The 16,694-nt window shown below is 35.3% G+C and overlaps 3 protein-coding genes across 3 annotated transcripts; 1 reads left to right on the top strand and 2 right to left on the bottom strand.

Annotated features, from left to right (window-relative positions):
* Nucleotides 1-320: 320 nt before the first annotated feature.
* LOC118737445 lies at nt 321-4,745 on the bottom strand. Its single transcript, XM_036467940.1, has 6 exons — nt 2,113-4,745; nt 1,899-2,052; nt 1,712-1,836; nt 1,538-1,640; nt 1,123-1,466; nt 321-1,060 (listed from the first exon to the last, which is right to left on the bottom strand). The coding sequence occupies exons 1-6, from the start codon at nt 4,443-4,445 to the stop codon at nt 946-948; spliced, it is 3,174 nt and encodes a 1,057-aa protein (XP_036323833.1). The 5' UTR covers nt 4,446-4,745; the 3' UTR covers nt 321-945.
* Nucleotides 4,746-9,952: 5,207 nt separating this feature from the next.
* Nucleotides 9,953-10,740, top strand: LOC118738458. The gene is made up of 3 exons (XM_036469396.1): nt 9,953-10,269; nt 10,363-10,518; nt 10,603-10,740. The coding sequence occupies exons 1-3, from the start codon at nt 10,023-10,025 to the stop codon at nt 10,659-10,661; spliced, it is 462 nt and encodes a 153-aa protein (XP_036325289.1). The 5' UTR covers nt 9,953-10,022; the 3' UTR covers nt 10,662-10,740.
* A 3,707-nt stretch (nt 10,741-14,447) lies between these two features.
* Nucleotides 14,448-15,358, bottom strand: LOC118738457 (salivary glue protein Sgs-5-like). Its single transcript, XM_036469395.1, has 3 exons — nt 15,041-15,358; nt 14,782-14,964; nt 14,448-14,699 (listed from the first exon to the last, which is right to left on the bottom strand). The coding sequence occupies exons 1-3, from the start codon at nt 15,303-15,305 to the stop codon at nt 14,665-14,667; spliced, it is 483 nt and encodes a 160-aa protein (XP_036325288.1). The 5' UTR covers nt 15,306-15,358; the 3' UTR covers nt 14,448-14,664.
* Between the last annotated feature and the right edge of the window lie 1,336 nt (nt 15,359-16,694).

Genomic DNA, 16,694 nt, shown 5'->3' with positions numbered 1-16,694 from the left:
AGTATATTTGGGAAATCCCTCAAGGTTTCGAGGATAATCGTAACAATATGATCGTAAATGCGTTTAATTTTCACCTCTCCACATTTTTTCGGGTGCCCGGGTACCCGGGTAATTACCATACTGCCCGGGTACCCGGTCTACCCGGGTTATAAAATACCCGGGTACCCGGGTAATTCAATACCCGGGTACCCGGGCTACCCGGGTAATTCAATACCCGGGTAGGGCTTCACCCGCTACCCGGGTAGCTCATTACCCGGGTGAAATCATCAGCCCTAGTATGTATCTTCAATAAAAATGCCTCAAACTAAAAATTCTACAAATTTGCTTTCATGCTGGCAACTTATGCATTTCGCGCATGTTGTGTTTATTTAATGTTTAGTTATTGATACATCAAATGCACTTAATTACAATATATAGTAAAGAACATTCATTCATTAATGTGTTGCAATGTGAAATTATTTTTATACGCCAGATTATTTTTTCCTAGTTCTGCCTTGAAGTTAATTTCGTTAAATATTAGTGAAATATTTTTTTGTAGTTTTTGCTTCTCTTGTAGAAGATACTTTTGCTTGCTATTTGGTAGAAATGGCGTTTAATCGAGACGAGTACATCAAATAAATATGTAATTTGCAAAAATTGCAATTACGGTGCCATCAAATGGACAACGTGTGTACATAAATTGTAAATGACAAATTTTATACAGGAGTGCCTGCATTTTTATCTACTCAACTTGCATACTGTGGCATAGATATGCGATACAATTTAAAGGAGAATAATAATGTAGAATATTCTATGGTCATATATGTAATGCAATAAAGCATAATTAAATTTAAAATTATTGTTTTGTAAAAACAAATGAATTAATAAAAACTTGTACAATTGAAGAGAAAATAATTTCAGAGTTTAAAATAGACAGCGTTGTCAACTACTCCATGGGACATTGAATTAATTGCGGCGTGCACGTCTACGTGAAGCGTTTGAATAAGCCGCTGACGCATTTGCCGGATTGGGATGTTGACCGCTATACAAATTATCGAGGAACTCATGTAACGATGCTTCGCTGTATTAAGAATACCATACATATTATAGAAATTTTACATATTATGAATAGCCATAACTAACCTTGGCGGCACATTGCGCCTAAATTTTCCATTGCCGGTTCTTTCATGTTGTGACCCAGGCTGCTGCGTATATGGCTGTTGAGGATTCTGGTGATGTGGTGAATGATGTGGATTAGTGGAGGAAGGCTGTTGCTGCGATTGTTGTTGTTGTTGTTGTTGCTGCTGCTGCTGTTGTTGTGCGCCACGCACAATGCGATATTGCACCATATGAGAATTCGGTTCCAAATGAGAAAGGGCACCCTTTTGACAGTTAGCCCATTCGGTAATGTCATAGACCTTCCCTTCCATTAGTGCTAAATATCTCCAACGCAAACCCAATATGCTGGTTTCAGCCCAAATATCACCCTGAAAACAAAATTAAGTAAAATTATTAATTGTTTCTACATACGTACAAACTTAAGCCTAGCACTACTCACTTCCCTGGCTGAATGACGAATTTTGCACGAAGCGCATTCTCTCGCTGCATAGTGCGGTCGATCCGTTAGCCGCCGGGGGTGCCTCAGACCACAAGTACTACACCTAGACAATAAAATTTCGATATTGAAATTATTTGATGTTACGCTATGACTGGGATGTAGAAATGATTGTACCTTATTGTATTTGCAGCTTCGGTTATTTTTGTTTGCAGTTGCGATAGCAAATCGTGCAGCTCAGTCCACGCCTTTTCGGCGTGTAAAGCTTCAGCTAGACTCTGATCATAGGCAAGACGTTTTTCCTAAAGTGAAAATAGTATCGCAATTACATCGGTCATCGCATCATAAAATTAAAATACTTTACCGGTTCCCCAATCAATTCAAAGGCTCGTTGAAGCACTTTAAAAGCTTCTTCGGCCCCTGCTTGCTTATTCTTGTCTGGATGCACTAAAACAGCGATTTTCTTATAGTGTTTGCGTATCTGTTCCTGTGAACAATCAGGCGGTACTCCCAATATGCTGAATGCGGAATTCAAAAATTTAAAATTTAATGCCATAAATTATATATAGGATATTTACCTGTAAGCATCCTTGCCCTTACAATTAAGTAGCGAATACATGGCTTCCTCACCCGTTTGCGGCAGTCGTCCACTTTTCATATTATCTGCAGTTGGCTCAGGTGGCTTCTTTTGATAGAAGCGACGCCAAAAAGCCCATTGCGAATTCTTTTTAAAACGCGCGTCAAATAGTCGCAGATGGTTTTTAAGCCAAATACTCGGTTTGTTTGAGTTCTGCTTAAAGTCCTGGCGCAATTGCTTCGCGTACACAATTCCACATTCACAAGCATGTACCAGACGATCGTACGCCACACTAAAGCCGAGCACCACAATATCATATATCAAATAGAAGAGCCAGGTCAGTATCATTATGGTGTATTCCAGCCATGCCCGTAGAAACTTTTTAGCTAACTCGTAGTTTTTATTCGATGTCCCAGCCGAGGTATTGCTATAGGAGTTAGTATTTCGGCTACGTTTCGACGAGTACGAATAGGAGGAATTCGAGTTGGCATTACTATACCGTGCGCGTGACTGATTCGTGTTGAAAGATGAAGAGTTAGAGGTGCTATAAAACGATGATGAGAATTTGTTTGATTTCCGTGTAGTTGCTGTTGATGTATTAGTATTGTTGGATGCTGAAACGAAACCATTATTAGTTGCTCTGGATGCACGTTCCGTTGTATCATTATTTTTTGCTGTAACGTTGTAGTAAGCATTGAAATCTTTTTCCAAATTTGCGTCATTTATTTTTTGAGTTTTTGTTACATTTGACTCCCCTTTGTTTGCATCTGTATCGTTGCGTTTATTGTTTAGGCGCTTTTTACCATTTATGGTGTTGTTGTTGATTTTATTAACACCGTTAATGCCATTCGGAGCGCTGCTTTCTGCAACTATTGGTCTCTGGTGGATTTTATGTCCCTGTTTCTGTGGGATACTGCTGCTGGGATTCATGTTGGAAATTACAGCGCCATTGCAGTTGTTGTTTGAACGTCTGTTGTTTTTAGCGTTACTTCCGTTCAACGATTGCTGTTGATTTTCTTTGTTATCATGTGTCGGAGATTTTTTACTTGATCGCCCTTGACTGATATCATCACCAACACTCAATGGTCTTCGCCCCGTACCACTCCCTCCAGAACCGTTTTCCACACCTCCCCTATTTTCAGCTTTCCTCTCAGAACCCGATTTTCCGTTCTTCCCCAACGAATGCTTATTATTGTTGTGCGATTGGGTGGAAGTTGATTGTTGATTGTTTAATTTGCTCAAAACGTCTGAATAGGACATTCGCATTGGCTTTACCTCAGCCACAATTCGTTTCTTCACTTCAGGCGCGTTATTAATATGGGGCATTGCTGTTGGTGCTGTTATTGTAGCACCAGATGATGTATTTGCGACTTCGATCGCTGCCTCTTTGGATTTATTATGATTTTCAGTTGATGGCATATCAATGGGCGGCACTTGAGTTACAGGCAATACTGGCATAGGTTTGGATAAAATTGTTGTAGTTGTGACGGAAAGTGGCATTGGTTCTTCAGCAAATTCAGAATCGTTAGTTGAATTTTGCGAACATCCAACTTTGGCAATTTCAGCGTCTTTAACAGCATTAGATGTTTCCGGGCTCAACAGCGTTGGGGCAGATTGCATTGGTATTTGTTGGATTGGTGCATCAGTCACTTTGGGTGACCAATTATTGACCAGTTTATTAATAATCATATTTGTGGTTGATGTACCAGCAGTTTGTGGTAAGATGGGTTCGTCATGGTTGTTCAGCATAAAAATAGGAGCCTGCTGTGATACTTGCATTGTTGTTGCTTTAATTTCGGTTCGCCCCAGAGTTGTTTGGTTATCTGGGGTTGGCATCAAAGTATTGCTAGAGAACAGCTCATAGCTGTTGAAGAACTGCGGTGGTGGTGGCTGCGACTGTGTTTGCCGCATATGAAACGCTGCCTGCGCCTGGTGCTGAAATTGATGTGAAGGCGGCGGAGGTTGCGGCCCAGCATGATATACTGCATTGCTCTCTGTGGGCAAACCAGCGGCTGCAGCATTTTCTTGGCAGTGATAAACTTTCAAAAAATTTCCATGTCCAACTGGTAGCACTGAATATGTCTCTGGTTGACCTGGCTGAGTTGCGTACAAATTGTAGAAGTATTCATTGTAATGTTGCGGCTGCTGATGCTGTTGTTGATGCCGAGGATGTGCTTGCGATGCCATAAAAGGTGAGCCCATCAGAAGTGTTTGCGGCGGTGGACCAGCGGCGTTCATACGTTGTGCTAGCACTTGTGGTGCGACATCCACGCCGACTGCCGAAGGCAGAGGACGGTATGCATCCTCGTTCCTAGCGCCATTATGCGAGGACATGTCAGAATGCGTCCAGCACTGCGCTTGATGGCGCTTTGCTCAGATTGCTGGAGTTTGACGAGTAGCGAGTGAGTATGTGTTCATCAAAAGCACGTCGCGGGTTACGTCCTAGTTTGATATATTTTGCTGCGGCATTAGGGATGTTGAACCCATTTAAATAACTATTTTACAATTATAATCAACAAAACTCTAAATTTCGGATTATAATTGGATTTTGATGGGTATTTATTGTTGTTTGTATCAATTGAAAATTCTTTACTTTTATCAAATTGGATTCTTTTTGTTCGTCGACAAAGCAAAAGAAAATGTCAAAAATTGTTTAATTGTCAAAATTGATGAAGGGAGAATAACGAAAGCAAAACAAAACACAAAACGTCAAACTTTCGGAATTTTTCTGGAATGCACTTACGGAAATCATAGGAATGCCCTAACGGAAACCAATGGAATGCACTACCGGAAGCACGGGGTGGGAACTATTTTGTATTTATTGATTGTATCAATTGAAAATTCTTTACTTTTATCAAATTGGATTCTTATTGTTCGTCGACAGAGCAAAATAAACTAGAGTTAGCTGCGATTGTACGAAGTCAATTGGTGAATCGGTTCGGGGCTATGACTTGGCTCAATGACTAATAGGATAACGTACGTTTTAGTTCCGTTTCCTTTTGGCATTTCCGTTTACATATGTATCTGAAAAATCATTGCTTCTGGAATTTTTTTACCCGAGCGCACTCGTGCACAAGGGTATTATAACTTTGTTCACATAACGGTTGTTTGTAACAGGCAAAACGAATCGAGATAGATATAGACAAATGTATACATAAATGATCAGAATGAAAAGAGAAATCGATTAAGCGGTGACTGTCTGTCCGTCCGTCCGTCCGTCTGTCCGTCCGTCTGTCCGTCCGTCTGTGCACACGATAACTCGAGTAAAAATTAAGATATCTTAACGAAACTTGGTACGTGTACTTCTTTCGGGCGTAGGACGGATGGTATTGAAAATGGGCAAAATCGGACAATAACCACGCCTACCTCCCATATAACGGTAATTTTCAGAAATACAAAAACTGCGATATTTTAGTAACTACTGAAGATAATTCACTCAAAATTGATATTTATAATAAATTTTAGACGAAAAATAAGAATATTAAAACTTTTTTGAAAATGGACGTAGCCACGCCCACTTATGGTTACATGTGTATATCTTGGTAACCGCTACACCAATTTCTTCCAAACTTGGCACAGTTGTTGGCCTTAGTACAGCATACTAAATGGCTGAAAATTTTAATCGGACAATAACCACGCCTACCTCCCATATAACGGTAATTTCGAGAAATACGATATCCTCGATAAATCAGTAAATATTAAAGCTAATTTATTCAAAATGATGGTTGCAACAATTCTTTGCCAGGAAATACGTTTATGATAAAATTTTGGAAAATGGGCGTGGCACCGCCCACTTATGATCACGTATATGTATCTCGCTAACCGTACTAGCAATTTGTACCAAACTCGGTATGGTTATTGTGCTTGTCACATAAAAGTAAACCATTGAAAATTGTTGAAATCGGACTAAAATTACGGCCGCTTTTCAAATAACGGTAAATTTCAGAAATGCTTGAAATTTCAATATTTTGAAATTTAAGGACGCTAGTTTACTTAAAATTTATACACGCCGGCTTATCATGTAGCGGTAGCTTTCGGAAAGGTGGAAAACATATATTTAATACTTGCGCCGGGTATTTAATGTTCGGCTCCGCCCGAACTTAGACTTTCTTACTTGTTACATTTAAGTTTAAACTGGTTCCAAAGAACATAGATCAGAGCTGGCGAACCTAAGGCACGCGAGCCATTCATTGCACGCAACAAAATAATTTGTGTACGGCATTAATTGAGGACTCAATTCCTCAATGACTAATAGTAGTATTTACTACCTAATCGGCGCAATTTCGTTTTTTTCGTTAAATTGTAGATCAAAGCAAGATCTCTTCCCATCCCAGAAAACAGGTCAGAAGAGTCAAAAATACAAACAGGTACCAACAAAATCCACATAAGACATTCAATTCTTGAGTTCTATTGCATCATTCTCTCAAAAATAATGAACCTCATATCTTCGCAGGCATTAAATATACGAAGGTTTGAGACTTATACGTGGCTTGCAAAATTGGTGACTTTTACGGATAAGCGCTAGAGTTTCAGGGATTTGAACGTAAAGCTTCAAGGCTATAATAAAACTGTTATAATAATGATACATATTTAGATCCCATGATGCATATTCTAAGTCGAAATAAAGTTGGATCTAAATTTAGTAGCAGCTTTTTTTGGCAGATATTACATTGATAATTGTGCCAAAGGCGGTAACTAACTTCAGTTTCGTCTATATTTTGACTATGAATAGCCCCATTGTTTCCAAAAATTGTAAATGTTTGCCAAACTTAGCAAACTTAAAATCAGATTTCAATTTAGAGCGTTAAGAGCTTTCTTTGGTAATAAATTCTCTCAGCGACGAATTTTCATCGAGGTTTTCTGAATTCAAGGAGTTATCGGAAACACTCAAATTTATTATGTATCCTGTGTGCCGATTCCTGTTCTGTGAAAACGTGAACTGAAAACATTTTTCATCACTTCACATAAAATAACGACTCTGTTTTCAAATATAAATTAATGAATTTATCAAAAAATTTTCACTGTGAAAACTTTTTCTCACAAAGTTCTCACAAAGTTAAAACCATGATAAAAATATAGTAAGGTAGAACCGCTGAGAGTCACTTTTAAAATTCTTGACGTTTCCAAACAATTTAATTTTTAAATTTACTCACAAACTCACATACACATTTTCATTTTCAATATCAAGCAACAACATTTTCGTACAATTTCAATTTTTTATTTTCACTTTTATATGATTTTAAAATGTTGGCAAACTTCAAAAAAAAAAAATCATGGCCGACAAATTGAGAGAACGGTTATACCTTGCTATGTTTTTATCATGGTTAAAACCATCATTTTGTGATAAAGAATATCATTGTCTTAAACTCACAATAATTTATTAAATAACTACTTTCTAGGTGTTAATGGAATAGCCATTAATGATAGAGAATCGTTTAAAATGATATAACGAAACGAACTTTTTAAATTTTGTAATATTAAAATGTTGGAATTCAGTTCCAGAAGCATCAGAAGTGTTAAACCATCAGCTGTTCAAACGATTTGAATGTTGAATAAGCAAAAAAAACGTACATCCGCATTTTCACCTCATTAAATATATCGTAGCGAAGAAATTTCAATTTCTGAAGGTATTTTTGTTAATTTGTCTGTGTATTTGCGTACAATTTAGCAGATTGCTAAATGATAAAAAACTGCCACGTACACAAAAAATGGGCCCACGGCGTATCCGACAGTTTTACCAACTTTTACCCGCGTAGCGTTCCCGTACTTTTTAGTTTTTCCCTCTTTCTCTGAGCGCAATTTTGCTTTTTACTGTTTTACAGGTTTTAGCTCAGAAAAGTTGAGGAACGAAACTCTTGTTTCATTTCGCTTCAAATGAATGATGTGTTTATATCTGTAATACCAAGTTAGAGAAACCTGAGGTAATTAAGAGTTTAATAAATACTCAAGTAAAAAAATCTTTCGTATTAAGGAAATACCCGAGTAGAAAAAAAACAAGTATTTAGGAAAGTTTAGATATTATAGTAAAAAAGAGCTTGGGTATTTGATGGCTGCTAGATACTAAAGTACAAAAAATGAAAGTACTTAGCAGGCGCTAAATACCCTAGTCCAAACTACTTAGATACCTTGGAGACGCAAAAAATAATTTCACTAAAGTACCGAGGTATTTAGTAGATGCCTACATATTTTTAGGAGAAATTTAAATTTACCTTACAATAACTTCAACCTACTTTACCACAACTCACTTCACCTCACCTCAAATCAACCCACTACACACAAACTCACCATATCTCACTTAAACTTACCACACCTGATCCTACCACACTTATATAAATTAATCAAAAATTAACTCACCACATCTCATTTCGGAATTTCCGTTGCGTTTATCTATTATGATGTCAATATATTTATCGATGTTTTCATCTATATACATATATATCGATATTTGTATTGATATATTTATCGATAACAATATCGATATATTAATCGTCATTATAATAAATACATATATTTATCGAAATGCTGTATATAATATTGGTATTGTAACCGATATAGTAATTGATGATAGACATTTCTATTGATATATTTACCGATATCGATATATCAAAGCAGTTTCGAGAATCCCGAAATTCTTTATTTTTTACACTGAGGAAATAGCAAGTACTTATTACTTAATTAAGTCATAAGTACTAAGTGGTTTTGTGTCTTGTATTTGGTGAAGACAATCTCTAAAAAATTTCGTATGAGGTATTTAGTGGTATGTACCTATGTACATTAGGGTGGTCCAAAATAAGTGTAGTCGGAATTTCAATGCTCTCGCCCTCTAGGATTGTTCTATATCGAAAAAAATATACCCTTATTTTTGTTATTTTGAAAGCTCTCAAAGTTTTCCATGTATTTTATATGGGGAAAAAAGAACTTTTCACAGAAATGGCATGGAATTTATTTAACCATATTTGGCGGACCTATAAAATATTTGTAGTTACTATGAAAAAATGGTTAAATAAATGATTATTATTGGGAATCTCCAGAAGAGAAACAGAGTTTTCCAATCGAAAAATATTGATTCACAAGAATTCTATACCATTTCTACGAAAAGTGTTTTTTCCCATATAAAATACATGGAAAACTTTGACCGCTTTGAGCGACCCCTATATATTTTTTGATTTCAAAATAACAAAAAAGGGGTATATGTTTTTCGGTATAGAACAATTCTAGGAAGTGCGAGCATCAAAATTCATCCTTTACTTTTTCACATACATTTTGGACCAGCCTAATGTACATACGCACATAAATATTTAGTATTCTACGGAACTGTGAGCGCGATAAATGAAACATGTGAAAAAGCACGGCCGGTGATTTTTGCAAAACGTTTTATTTTATTTTTTTTTATTATAATTTTAATTAGTCACAGTTTGTGTTCGAATACCCTACCAGATGTTTTGTGCTTTCTAGAATGACTGTAAAGATATGGGTATGTTTTTCTACTTTGCTCCTAATTTTACATACAATAACTATGTGTCAATATGAATATTGCCTTGAATTGGTAAATGTCTCGACCACCTCTAACTAACTGATAATAACTTCGCTTCAGTGCTAAATGTTATAAAAAAAAAAAATATTTGAATTTTCCAACTTAAGGCGCTTAAGACAGTCGCGTATCCCTTCTGTTGAAAGACTTTTAGCTTTCTTTCGTTCATTTATCCGCGGAAAATAAATATAAAGTTATTTTGGTAAACACATTAATATGAATGCCTCGCTGGTTCTCATAAGCTAAACAAGCTGCTCAGAATGGTGTACATACGAGTGCATGTGTTCGTATAAATAGGAGTATGTAAGTGCATAAATACATTGCGAACAATTGGCGGAAGCAATTTATACAACTCAAATCAATAAGTGCAGTTTAAAAGTATGACTTCTGTTGGATTGACCTGTTTTTTGTTGGCACTCTTAGCTGGGCTTTCGACGCAAGTGGCGTCAGCTAATACAACAGCTCCAACACCGCCACCGAGATGTAGGCCAGGACTTATTGTGGATTGTGCTCCACAAATTGAGGATTTGGTATGGGCCAAAGATGAAAATAACGAATGTAGAACGATTTTAAATCCGTGTTTTTACGCCCAAGCCAACTGCGACCGCTCTCGTCAGAGGCGTCCATGTGAGTAGGCGGAAATTTGAGATAAGATTTCAGTATAATTAAAGACACATACATACATAATTATAAAAAAACATAACGATTTTCCTTGCTTAGTGCTTCAGAGGATATCGCAGACAGAATGTCAATCATTGTGTGTAAATGATTGCTCCGATGCGCCGAGGGAAACAATCTGTGCACATCGTGGTGGAAGATATTGCACCTTCCCCAGCCAATGCGAGTGGAGGAAGCATCTGTGTAATACCGGCGAATGTGCGTATTTTATCTACTTATTTGAGTATTTACATATTTCTATATTAACTATATGGAGTTGTTGGTTTCTTTACTTGTTTGCAGTCTGGTATCAAGAAGGCCCACTTCCTTGTGGACCAAATCCTGTTCCGTGCTTCCCTTAATGTTCTTGCTTTTTCACTCGACTGTAAAATTTAACTTACGCATGAAAATATAAGTGCATACATATGTACATACATATATCCCTACTTATTTTTAATACATACATGTTACATTAGGGTGCATAACCAAAAAAATTGCGAGCTTTCCATATTTAAAAAATTTTTTTCTATAAACAACTTGATTTATGGGGGGTATTTTCGAATAGGTGCAGCTCACGCAAATCTTAATATTTGTCTAAATATATTTTGGCTGAAGTATTAAAATACATATGTCAAAGTATGTTTTATATTTCTGATGGAACATAGTAGGTACCGACTTTTTTTTTATAAAGTATGTTGCAGCCTAATATACGTTTAATTTATGTACATAAGACCGCATCACCAAAAAAGTTGCGATTTTTCTGCCGGGATTACAATTTTTTTTTATTTTAAGACGTCTACGAAAATATTTCGGAAAAATATTACGATTTACATGAGCAGGACCGACTTGAAAAAAACTCCAGAAATGGAGTTTTTTATGAATAAAAAGAGTTTCTTAAAGAACTTTTTGAAAAAGTCCCCCCATATGACAAAACAGATTAAACTTAAAAAATCTGCATACAAATATTTAAAAATCTTTTCAACGGAATCGTAATAATACGATTTCTGATGTTGTTTTTTTTTTACCTTTTTCGAAGAATGATTTACAAAAAACTTGTATAACTGGGCCAAAACTATTCTATTTTAAGAAAACATTTCTATTAATAAAAAATCCCATTTTTGAGGTATTTTCAAATCGGCCCAGCTCACGTAAATCTTAATATTTTTGCGAATTATTTAGTTGGACGTCTTAAAATATAATTCCAATGGAAACACAGTACCGTTTTTTTTTGTTGGTAAGGGGAGTGATGCAGTCTAATGTACATACATTGTACATGCAAATAATCACAAGTGTTTTGGTATTTATTTATAGAATCACTTACATGCGTGCAATTTTAGTGCATTCACCAGATGCCGTTATTGTCGTAATAGCCTGAAGTCATATATATTTTTTAACGACGTTACGACATCTTGTGAAAATATGTAAAGCTACTTACGCAGGTGGTATTCGGCGGAAAAATTAAAATTTTTTGAGCATTCAAAGTGATATTCGAATAAGAAAAATTCATTATAACTTTGTACAAAATCGGCAGTTTTATACAAAACCAGCAAATACCCGGCGTGCTTCACGGCGCCTTAAATGTTTTTGTGCTGTTTGATATCCGTATTGTAATACATATTTCATTTATTTTTTATTGATTTAATTTTATGAAATTTTTCAAACAGGTGGCAGCCCTCCTCAAAAATTTTGTGGGCAGTAAATTTTCAATAACCTCGCCTGTTTGATACCCATACTGCAGTATTAAATTTATCTTATATCAATTAATTGAATTAAAATTTTCAAACAGGTGGCAATCTTCAACAAAAATATTTTGCCATTGCCTGCCGAGGGAGAAAAAAAGTCTTTTCTATATTTTTGCGATGTTGCTTTGACCAGGGCTTGAACCCAGGCGTTGCGGAGTGGAAGCGCGCACTGCTTACCACTAAACCACAGCGGCCTTATCTTATCAATTTACTTACCCTTTTGATGGCGCAGAAATATACAAGCATTTACTAGTATGACGATGTATATCATCAACCCAATGCAGAGAAACAAGATGCCGTCTAAGAGAACCACGCTATGATCGGGCGCAACGCGAGCTACATACACACGAGCATATGGGATCGATATAGGGGACTGAATAGGTAAATATTCTCCATAATAATATAAGAAAGACCGAAATACGTGAGCGCGAAGAGCTTAAGATATTGAGAGACATGAAGAGATGTTGGAAGACAGGAAACACGACTACAAATTTTATTAGAAGGTTAAGCCATGAAAATTGTGATAAATTAACCGGAATAAAGCTATTCTTATTCAGAAGAGTTCAACGAACTCAAAACTGATTAGTAGTTTCAATAATGTATGCTCAGAAAGCCATTGAATTCGTTTAATTCGACGAATTCGATCTGACAGTTATTTATTGATGGCTTTCTTAATTTCTTTTTTTTATGGATACTTTCAATTACTTTCAAAAAGTAACGCAAAGTGTCCTTCAAGGATCTACGAAAAGAAAAGCCCCGCATACTGGCGCCAAAAAGAGTGTTGGCCATGTTTATTTCACTAAACCAACTTTAGAAGAATTTAGAAATTACTGAATCAAAAATTTCGTATTTAGAGGTTCTTGAGTTTGCTCATTACAAATTTCAAACTAGGTTTTGCGAATTCAAAATATAAAAACCTAATATGACGTCCGATATTTAAATAAATTATTGTCAAATGAAAAAATTTTAATGCGATATAGAACTCGAGATCAGTCAGCCTTAAGACCTAGTATGTTTAATTCTTGCGAAACTTTCAAAAATTCGTTACTAGCGTGTTTATCCATTTCATCAGTAGCGTTTAAAAAAATATTTTCTTATTTTTAGAAAAATTAACAACCCATTTGACAGCTGTCAACTCTCAAAGTTTTAATTTGAAATGAAATTCGGAAATAGCATGTCTAAAAACCTAAGCAGTGATATTTTCAAAAAATTTTCTTATTTTTAGAGAAATTGGCGGTCGATTTGACAGCCGTCAACTATCAAACTAAAAATTGTAATTATTTTTGAGCTTTTTCATTGGTTGGAAAATAATCGTTATTTTCTGAGTTTTACTCTTTGCTTAGAAAATAAAACTTAATTGTTGGGGGTTTGAAATGCAAATACACACAGATAATGACAAGATTAATATAAATGTAAAAATAAAGATTGCGATAACTATAAAGATGCTGGCGGTAACGGCAATGGTATTTGTAAAAGTAGTTGTAATGGCATTAGTAATGGTAACGGTAATAGTAAAAGTTATGGTAATTGTAATGGTAAAGGTTATGGTAATGGTAATGGATTTGGGTATAGTAATGGCAAAAGTAATGGCAATGGTCGTTTTCGCGTTTAAATTGGTATTCGTGTCCGTATTTGCATTCGTGTTCGTATTCGTACTAGTATTCGCCTTCGCCTTCGTTTTTTAATCGATTCCGTCTTCGTATTTGCCTCGGTGTTCCTTTTTTTCTTCGTCTTCGTATTCTTCATTTTGGTTTTCGTATCATACGACTCATGTTTTCATCTTTCTATTCGTCTTCTTATTCGCCTTCACACGCATGTTTGCTTTCGCTTACGTATCGAAATCGTACTCGATTTGCCTTAGGATTAGTCTTTAGCCTTAAGAGCCTCTCATATTTACTTTTAATGATAAAAGTATAAATATTTATTTGACGATTTTTTAGCTTCTTATGAAAAACACCAGAAACTACTTTTGCTTTCTAAGCAAACAAATACATAAACAAACATGCATAAAAAGAAAAATATTCCGACGAACTGATAATCTCCTCCTTTTCTGGAAGTCGGTTAAAAAACAAAACTTCTATGCTCCTATAAAAATTTAGGAACACTGCTAATTTCTTTATGATCCAATGATCGGTGCCAAATTAGTACGGCACCATCCTTGAAATACCACCTTTTCGAGAAAAATTTTAAAATTTTAAAATAAAGGTCGCTTATTCCTTAATTTGATGGTACGTTATGTAGCCTTGTACCTTAAAATTAAGGAATAAGCTTTCTTTTTATTTAAAATTCGTCATATTTGAGACCATTTTAAGTAGGCCAGATTTTTTGAGCAATAAATAAAAAATCAGTAAATAATCATTAGATAGTATTATTTTATAAAAGTTATAAAACTTAAGTTGCTCCTTTTATTATTTTTCTACATTTTTCATTTACTTACTCTTCAGTTTTATATTTTGCAATAAAAATAATTCGTGATTCGTCATGAATTTGTATAGGAATTCACCCTTCGTATACGATTACTTTTAATCAAAATTAATAATTAAATAAAATTCTTACAAGAGGTGAGAGAGTGTTTTCCAATATTATTACTTGTCTTAATCCATGCGACATGATAGGATTTACTTCAAAAACAGGTACCATTCTGGACAGATACATATGCTATATAATAAGTATGAAAAAAGATTTCGTTTCATATAGTAACTCGTATCAAATATTCACACTAAATCAATTCGTCACAAACCTTTCGCATTCCAACAAGACCACTTGTCCAATTCGCATTGATTTTTAAATGTTAACATGCCATCATTTCGACCACCGCGCACAGTCACATAGGGAAAACTGGCACACACCGGTGCACTGGGCAAATTGTCGCACACGTCCACACACTTTAGCTGGCATATTTGCTGTGAGGTTGCAACCAATCCTGAAGAAAGTAAATAAGTAGAAGTGAAAATGAAAGTTGAAAAAAAAGAAATTTTGAAATGCAAAATCTTGCTCACTTGGCCTGCATTCATTCTGACGCTGACAGTTGACACTGGCTAAGATACAGTCGGTTTTGAAAAGCTTGCAAATGTCATCTACAATCGCCCATACAGGTGGGCCGCTATAGTAGGGATCACAGCGGAAAGCTAAAGCGCAGCGCTCTGGACATGCCAGCTTTAATTTGGCGGCCAAATCCTGTGGCGGTTGCGAATTGGCAATAACAGCGAATTGGCTTAGGAGTAGTAAAAACGCTGCGATAGCTGGGTTGCGGTAGGAGTGCATCTTTTTTTTTAAAGCAATTTATTTATATTTTTTTAATTTACGAAAAGCCCACAAGAAGATAAACTAATAAAGTACTTGGCCGGACTTAATCAAACCACTAAAGTATATCATATGGCTGAAATCAAAAATAAGGTAACAATTCTTAGCGAAATCTTCACCGCACTTGATACGGAACAGGCCGAATGCCAAGCCAAGTGTTTTGGAGGTTGAAACAATACATACATCGCTTATATTTGCACAAATGGCACTTTTCGGAAGTGAATACATTTACATTAGGGTGCCCATCGAAAATGTGTTTTTTTTTTTTGGAAATTTCAAGACCCTACCCCTTAATTTTATTCATTTTTATGAGAAATATTATTGCCTATTTTATAGATTCTTGTAAAGGTCATTTAGAGGTCGCGATCTGTCGATTTAGGTCAGAAAATAAGATTTTGTAGATTTATGAGTTTTTGAATGACTATTTTTAATTCGATTTCAAATATCGAATAAAAATTAAAATGTTACGTAATAATCTATTTTCGGACATGACTTGTTAGGATTTTTTCCTCTAAATGACCTTTAAAAAAAATCTATAAAAATAGGCAAGAATATTTCTCATAAAAATGAATAAAATTAGGGGGTAGAGTCTTCAAATTAAAAAAAAAAAACATTTCCGATGGGTACCGTAATGTACATATACACATATTATATTAAATATGTATATTAAGGCGAGTCGCTATTCATAAAAAACGACACCATTTCCATTGTTTGTCACTGCAACTAGTTCGACTATTTCGTTTAAAGTATTGACAAAAAATTTATTGAAAGCAAAATTCGTCGCCATACATACATACAGTGACTCAAATAAGTGTTCACGTGTTGATTTTTTAATATTCACTATATTTCTAAAGTAAATTTTTTTTTTGTTATTTTGCTATAAAAATATTGTCCAAGTTTTTGACAAAATTCTATTGGTCAAAGTTTTAAACTTTACACAAAAAAATCAACTCGATTTTTTCGCCGCTTGAAACTTGCACTTTATGAAATTAAAATTGTATGGGCTATAAAACCACATTTCCAAAAAATTTGTAAAGATTTAAATTAAAAAGACCGAAATTTTCATGAAAATTTGTTGAATTTTCCAAAATTTTTTATAAAGTTTGAAATAGGGATGCGCCGGATAGAGATTTTGCCGGGTAACCGGATTCCGGTTCAAAACTCCTTTTTTTCTGGCGTCAATAAAGCTAAACACTGGGTTTATTAGCATGGAGCAACCAATTAAATCATATGAAAAAGGGCGAACTTTTGTGAAAGTTTCTATTGAAGGAGCGAGCTCACCAGAATATTAGGCAATGTTTTGAGGAAATTGCCAACGGTTCTGATGCTTATTCCCAGTTTTTGTAGTGA

Source organism: Rhagoletis pomonella, unplaced genomic scaffold, assembly GCF_013731165.1.
Source record: "Rhagoletis pomonella isolate Grant_MI unplaced genomic scaffold, Rhpom_1.0 Rhpom_scaffold_00004, whole genome shotgun sequence".
In the NCBI taxonomy this organism is placed as follows: domain Eukaryota; kingdom Metazoa; phylum Arthropoda; class Insecta; order Diptera; family Tephritidae; genus Rhagoletis; species Rhagoletis pomonella.
Note: the sequence above shows the minus strand (reverse complement) of the source record. Positions and strands in the feature narration are given on the sequence as shown.

What these genes read in the sequence shown, in the direction of transcription:
- LOC118737445 (XM_036467940.1), bottom strand. Translation starts at nt 4,445, where the DNA reads ATGTCCTCGCATAATGGCGCTAGGAACGAGGATGCATACCGTCCTCTG. An exon ending in TTCGTCATTCAGCCAGGGAA is followed by an intron (nt 1,467 to 1,537) that starts GTGAGTAGTGCT and finishes TTTTGTTTTCAG; the next exon opens with GGTGATATTTGGGCTGAAAC. An exon ending in AGGCGCAATGTGCCGCCAAG is followed by an intron (nt 1,061 to 1,122) that starts GTTAGTTATGGC and finishes TTCTTAATACAG; the next exon opens with CGAAGCATCGTTACATGAGT.
- LOC118738457 (XM_036469395.1), bottom strand. Translation starts at nt 15,305, where the DNA reads ATGCACTCCTACCGCAACCCAGCTATCGCAGCGTTTTTACTACTCCTA. An exon ending in TCAGAATGAATGCAGGCCAA is followed by an intron (nt 14,965 to 15,040) that starts GTGAGCAAGATT and finishes TACTTTCTTCAG; the next exon opens with GATTGGTTGCAACCTCACAG. An exon ending in GTCTTGTTGGAATGCGAAAG is followed by an intron (nt 14,700 to 14,781) that starts GTTTGTGACGAA and finishes CTTATTATATAG; the next exon opens with CATATGTATCTGTCCAGAAT.
- LOC118738458 (XM_036469396.1), top strand. Translation starts at nt 10,023, where the DNA reads ATGACTTCTGTTGGATTGACCTGTTTTTTGTTGGCACTCTTAGCTGGG. An exon ending in CTCTCGTCAGAGGCGTCCAT is followed by an intron (nt 10,270 to 10,362) that starts GTGAGTAGGCGG and finishes TTCCTTGCTTAG; the next exon opens with TGCTTCAGAGGATATCGCAG. An exon ending in TCTGTGTAATACCGGCGAAT is followed by an intron (nt 10,519 to 10,602) that starts GTGCGTATTTTA and finishes ACTTGTTTGCAG; the next exon opens with TCTGGTATCAAGAAGGCCCA.